The 6212-nt window shown below is 58.0% G+C and overlaps 1 protein-coding gene across 2 annotated transcripts in view; it reads left to right on the top strand.

The window, feature by feature from the left end:
- The first annotated feature begins 1596 nt into the window (after positions 1 to 1596).
- TANGO2 (transport and golgi organization 2 homolog) overlaps positions 1597 to 6212 on the top strand; it is a 15791-nt gene continuing 11175 nt past the window's right edge. Inside the window, exons 1-3 of one of the 2 annotated variants that reach the window (XM_015567289.1) lie at positions 1597 to 1618; positions 4182 to 4278; positions 4837 to 4925. In XM_015567289.1, the coding sequence (XP_015422775.1) occupies positions 1612 to 1618; positions 4182 to 4278; positions 4837 to 4925 (193 nt within the window). In that variant the 5' untranslated portion in view covers positions 1597 to 1611. Of the gene's footprint in view, positions 1619 to 2740; positions 2856 to 4181; positions 4279 to 4836; positions 4926 to 6212 lie in introns of those variants that run through there. The other variant, XM_006768823.2, reaches the window with a different exon arrangement.

Genomic DNA, 6212 nt, shown 5'->3' with positions numbered 1-6212 from the left:
TAGAAACATCAATGATGAGAGAGAATCACCGATGGACTGCCCCCTGCACGCCCCACACTGGGGACGGAGCCCACAACCTGGGCATGTGCCCTTGACCGGAATCAAACCCTGGACCCTTCAGTCCACAGGCCAGTGCTCTGTCCACTGAGCCAAACTGGCTAGGGCCTGATTTTTTTTTTTTTTTAATGCTGATTGGATGTGAACTGGGAGATTCACTTTCCTGAGTGTCTTGCCCCATTGGCTCTGTGTTGTGGCAAAAACACCTCGTCATTCACTGGCGTGCGTCTCTGCCATGCATTGCTACATTCTGACCTCGTATCTCCCCTCCGACCAGATGCCCTGCTTGCCTTTTTAGTTGATAAAGGGAAGTGATCCCAATCAGGGAGCAGGTCCCCTTCACCCCTCTGGCCCCACCCCACCCCCAGCCCCCGTCCACACCTGGTGTGACTTTGGTGTCAGCTCAATATTGTGCAGAAGTCGCAACAGCCCAGCAGTGCTTGGTCCCTATTCTGAGCCTGGGCTGGGTCTGTTCTTGTCCAGTTTCCTGCATAGCCAGTCCTGGGGGAGGAAGATGGGCAACGACATTCCACCTGTCAGATAGCCCCGGGCCTCATACTTTGCTGAGAAAGACGTGAAAGCACGCAGCTGACTGGAGATGGGGCTTTTGCTGGCTGTGCAGAGTTCGGAAATTTTCCACACGAGAGTGTGTTTCTGAGCGACCTGGGAGTGGGAACCACAACCACAGACACCGCTGGCCCCCAGGAGCTGCTGGTTGTGCCAGCAAGAGGTGTGGAGCTTTGGGCTTAGGTACAGAGAGGCTGGGCCAATGAGCCTGCCTCGGGTGTGAGAGGACAGATGTGCTGGGAGGAAGGGGAAGGGAGATGCCCTTGGTGCAAACGCTGCAGGAGGTGGGGCTGGTGGGCACTGGGTCGGTGGCAGCAGTCAGTGCGTTATGCTGTTAGCCGCCCCGCAAGGTGAGGCGGGCAGCCAGGTAGGGACTGGACCACCCCCAGCAGTGCTGAGGCCTGCGGGTCCCCCTGCTGGGTCCTTCTCCATCTGGGCTGGCAGTGACAACGAGGCCCTGTCGGTGGCGCTCCGGCCCCTCTTGCCTCCTCTCCCAGTGGCCTCCATGAGATCGATGGCTCACCTTGCCTTTCACCCACCTGTTTGTGCTGGGGCGGCGGGGGGGCGGGGGGTGCTATGGGGGTAGCAGGGAAGCAGATCCTCACTGTTGGTCAGCAGGCTGTGGACCAGGCCATCACGGTGCCAGGTTATGTACCCCGTGGCCCTTGCCTGAGCCACTGCAGTCATCGCTGCATCTCTTGGCATATTACCCTGACCTGATTTGGCCAGGCCTGCCTGTCATTTTCTCATTGTGCTCTTGTGAGATGCCACGCGGAGTCAGGCTTGAAGCTCGACTCGCTGAAGAGCCCGAGCCTTCTGACAGAGGCAGTTTACCTGGCTCCACTTGGCTGTGGGAAACAGCCCTGTTGGTCCTCCTTGAGGCAGGAGAGGAGGAAGGAGGCGCCAGCTGGAGCGGGTGATTCAGAGGCAGGGAGTGAGCAGCAGGACGAAGCTGGCCAGGAGAACTCTCAACAGCGCTGTCAGCAGATGGGCTGTGAGCGCCTCGAAAGCTTCTGTGCTCTGTAGCCAGCACCCACGCCAAATCCGCGACCCATTCTTCCTGAGCTTCAGAATCACCAGGTGGTGAGACCGGGGCAAAGCCAGATTCGCCGCGCTGTGAGCTGGGAAGATTTCCACTGGCTTTCTTAGATAGGACGGGAAGCTCTTGGCTTCGGTTTGAAGAGGGCCTTTTCCTTTCGCTTCACACTTCAAGGTGTACGCAGGGACTTCCGGTGCATGTGGGAAGCGCTAGCCCTGCTCTACACATGTGGGTTCCCCCCAGCTGCAGGTGGGCAATGAAGCGAAGAAGGGGAGGGACCTCTGGGCAGCGGGCCTGGCTGAGTGGGGGGGTGAGGGATTGGAGAGAAAGGCAGTTCCTGATGGTCCCCTCCCCAGGGGCTGGCTTTCCTCTGGTCCTTCCCTCCCAATGACTGCGTTTTCATCGAGGCTGTAGCCCTGGGCTCTCTGTGCCCACACCTCTGGCACAAGGCTGCCTGGAGACCCATTGGCGGCCTTTCCTTTGACCACAGAACCCTCTCTGCTGCATCTGGAGGCTGATCTGCCACTCCCTTGGGCCAGCTAGGATAGCGGGGTCCTGCAGCCGAGTCTCTATATGGCCTGTGAGCATCAGTGGCCAGACCTGCCCTTTGCCAGTGGCCTCACCTGGTGGCCAGGCACCCAGCTCAGGGGGGGACACGGTAGGTCCAGGCAGACATGGTGGCCTCCTCCTCTGACAGTCCGGAGTGGCACATCCTTAGTGGAACAGCCTTCAGAATAGCCCTTCGACCCGGTGGGGCTCTGGACCAGTGGGATTCCAGCAGGGATGGCCTGGCAGGGCTCCTACCATACTGACCGAGGCAGCCTGGGTGCCACAGACACCGCCAGCCAGCCTTGCTTGGAGCATGCTTATGCCTGAGAGAGACCAGCTCCTCTGGGGTGAGGAGACTTGTGTCTTCTGTGTCAGACTAGGATCAGGTGGCAATGCTGGGTGCCTGGTGGGTGGGGTACCTGGAGTCCTGGGAGGCCCAGCATGCTTCCTGTCTCTGTACCATGTCCTGGATGATTCTGCTGACTCATCATAAGCTGTGTCTAACCTGCAGTTAAATCCACTGCTGAGTTGTAGTTCGTGGTTATCTATACCTCCCACTTGAGAAAGTTCTTTCTGGTGCTCCGTGAACCCCTTTTTCTCTGTGGATATTCCCAAGCTCCCTGTTTTCTGCGATGAGAGTGTGGTTAGTTTACGAGACGTGCGGGGATCTCTTTCTGCTGGTTCTTGTGCTTGGTGCTTTGCTCTGTTAGGCGGCTCTTTCTGACTGTGTACTGCTTTGTCCTAGAAATTATTTGTGAGGCTTCTTGGAGGTCTGGGGTGAAGATGAGAATTTTGGTTTGCTAGGTGCCCAGTGTGGGATTCCTCAAACCACGTCTTGGTGTGAGGGTTCCTGGACCCCTGGTGTGGCCCTGGCTCCACTCTCGGAGCTCCTCAAGGACTCCCTCCCTTGTAGGCTGTCCCTGCCGCCCCTGGTGGCTGTGGCTATAGCCCACCCTGGCCCTCTGAATGTTGCTCCTCGGGGTTCCAGCTTCCCTTGGAGGGTTTCCTACGAGGTCCCACCTTGAGGCAGTCCTGGGTTTTGTCTTCTGTCCCTCCCTCCCAGGGTCACCAGAGCCAGGTTTGCCCAGATGAGTCAGTGCCCCAGGGCAGGACTGCTCCAATCTCTGTTTTTCCCATCTCTGGATTCCTACATTCTCCAAGATGTTGGCTAAAGTCTACATGACCAGTTAGCTCTTGGCTGCTTTTAAGATGTTTTCACATTCTCTCAAGCATTTTGAGTTTTTACCAAGAATGTTGGTTCCATCAGTCTGCCTACAAATATTGGGATGGTCAGGGTGCCCACGGATGGGAACCCAGCCCGCTCCTGTCAGCTTGGGCTGGTGGCCAGCAGCCCATCGCTTATGGCTGTACACCCCCTAGCACCTTGCACTTCTGCTAGTCACCATGGCAACACCTCACATAGCTACAGGCTTTACTGAGGGCAAAGGTAGCTCCCCTGTGGCCCTCACCTTTGCCCATGCCTGAAGGGGCCAGGGGGCCAAGTCCTGGGGGACCCTCCAGGGCTTGTGGGAACCAGTGGAGATAGTGGTGGAGTCAGTTCTTCCCCCTACCTCTCACCCCAGCCAGACCAGAGAGCAGAAGGGAGTGGAGCGGTGGGAACACCCTGGCATTATCCACAAGAAGGCCCTAGGAGCTAGGCAGCCTCAGAGTGGCTCTCAGCTGAGGTTGTGTTCGTGCTGACAGCCTTGGGCCTTCGCCCCTCCTTGGCTGTTTTATACTCTGAGGCTGTAGCCCCTGCTGCCCGCCCACCTGCCCATGGGGTGCTGGCAGGGAGACGGCTGTGCAGCGCTGGTGAGCGTCATGCCGTTGGGCACATGACTCTGGCATGTCTAGGGAAGGCCAGGGGCATTACAGAGCTGGTTCTGTTCAAAGAACATTGCAGGTTTGGGACGGTGGATCTGTTGTCTGCTGGTTACTCAAATCATTTTCTTTTTTCCTTTCCCCACAGACTGTGTAACCCTGTGTGAGCAAAGCCACCCTCCGGGACCCATGTGCATCATCTTCTTTAAGTTCGATCCTCGCCCTGTTTCCAAAAATGCGTACAGGTAACCCCTCACTCTGAGTCTGCCGCCCTCTGCTCAGCCTCGGGTGCCCCACAGGTCACAGTAGCCATGTAGGTGGCCCAGGCAGGAGAGGCATGCCGCTGCTGCCCAGGCGGGGGGAGGGCGGCCCTGGGACGAGCTGCACAGGCCTGGCAGTGCTTCTCAGACCGTGGTCGCTCAGCGTGGGCGCTGGAGGGAGTACCCAATGGTGGTAAAGACCCTGAACCGATGTGCAGATTGTACAAACACACTAAGACTCAGCCTCTAAAGATGCCTGTGTGGGCGGGACGGAGGGGTGAAGTGGGCCCCGGCAGCGGCACATCCCTGTGGGCTGACAGAGGATCAGGGGGCAGAAGAATTTGGGGTGCGGGAGCCCCACTTGCACTGGCTGGTCTATGTTGCCGGAAGAGGTCTGGGTAATGCGGTCAGGGTGCGGGGTTCCTGTTGTCTTTGGGACTTGCCCACGTTGTTACTGAGGCCAATTTTCCTTGTTCACTAGAGAGAGAAGACCGTGGCTTCTCTGTTCTGACCCGAGAGTCTCAGTCGTGCTTTCTTCCTCAGGCTCATCCTGGCATCCAACAGGGATGAATTCTACCACAGGCCATCCAAGGTGGCAGAATTCTGGGGCAGCAACAACGAGATCCTCAGTGGTGAGTCTTTCCTCGTGGTGGGTGGCCACAGCGTGGCAGGAAGCGCCAGCCCCAGATGGTTCTAGCAGTTACGGTGTTGCTTCCCCGTGTACATTTGGAATGAATAACGGGACACTGATGGGTCTAATGGGGTCGGCTCCAAAGTCTTGGTCCCGGGACAGTGTTGGGCTGGCCAGCCCCAAAATTGTCCACCCAGCACTGTCCCCTGGCTTCATGTGTCGTGGGTCCCCAGAAGAGGTAGCTGGAAGGATCCGTTGGTTTTATTTGGATCCACATGTTCCCTGTGGACATGCAGTTGTATTGGTGTGTGGGTGCAAGTCCACCCTCTATCACTCTGCAGCATCATTGTTGTGTGTGTGTGTGTATGCACATATGTATGCACACACACGTGCTTATCTCTGCACATGTTTCTGTTTACATACAAGCACCCTTGGTCCAGTGAGAGCTGGTCTGAATTTGGGGAGCAGAGGTTTGGTTGGGGCACCTTTGGGTGGGAGCCTCACGAGGGGTTCCTGTGGAGGAGAAGTGAAGGTGACAGCCAGGTCCCTTGCCCACCCAGCTGAAGCCTCCCTGAGCCACTTGGACAGGGAGAAGTTCCTGCCCATGGGGTGGGCAGGGGTTTACTTGGAGGGCATGCAGACAGGTGTTGGCTAGGCCAGGAGTCCCTTTGCCTGGGAGCCAGGTGCCAGGCAAGCACAAGGGAGCCTGGCAGAGTTGACAGGGTGCCCAGTGTGCTGGGCAGGGTGCCCTCGCGGGCCCAGGGAGGCAGCGTGTCCTCTGCTCCGCCTGCAGTGTCTAAAGGCTCAGCTATAGAGCTTCCTGGTAGATGATGGTTGAGCAATGGTGCAAGGGAAGCACTGCTAGACCATCCTGGTGCTGGGTGACAGGAGGACAGGAGTCGGGGGACCAGAGCAGGGCGCTGTCCTGGGCAGGAGGTCTCGGAGGTGGTGGGGAAAGCTGCCGAGAGGCTGCGAGTGGGGACTCAAGATGACTGAGTGCAAGAGGGAGGAGAGACTGGGTCCTAGCCATCTTGGGCTAGGATAGAACAGAAGGGGGTTATGGGATAGGGCAGGCTGTATGTCTCACTGCTGGACACAGGGAGGCTGAAGTGTGTGTGTGTGTTTGTTGAGGGGGGCTTGTCAGGATGAGTGGGGTGAGGGGCTGTTGCCTTGGGGTAGCGGGGCAGGATTTCTGTAGATGAGGTTTGGATGAAAGGTTAGACTGCCTGGGCCATCCTGGCCACCTGGGCTCCATCCTACCCTGGCACCTGGGCCAGCACCCTGCCCC

This window comes from Myotis davidii, unplaced genomic scaffold (assembly GCF_000327345.1).
Source record: "Myotis davidii unplaced genomic scaffold, ASM32734v1 scaffold223, whole genome shotgun sequence".
NCBI classification, from domain to species: Eukaryota; Metazoa; Chordata; class Mammalia; order Chiroptera; family Vespertilionidae; genus Myotis; species Myotis davidii.
The sequence above is the reverse complement of the archived record's forward strand: the minus strand, read 5'-3'. Positions and strand labels throughout refer to the sequence as shown.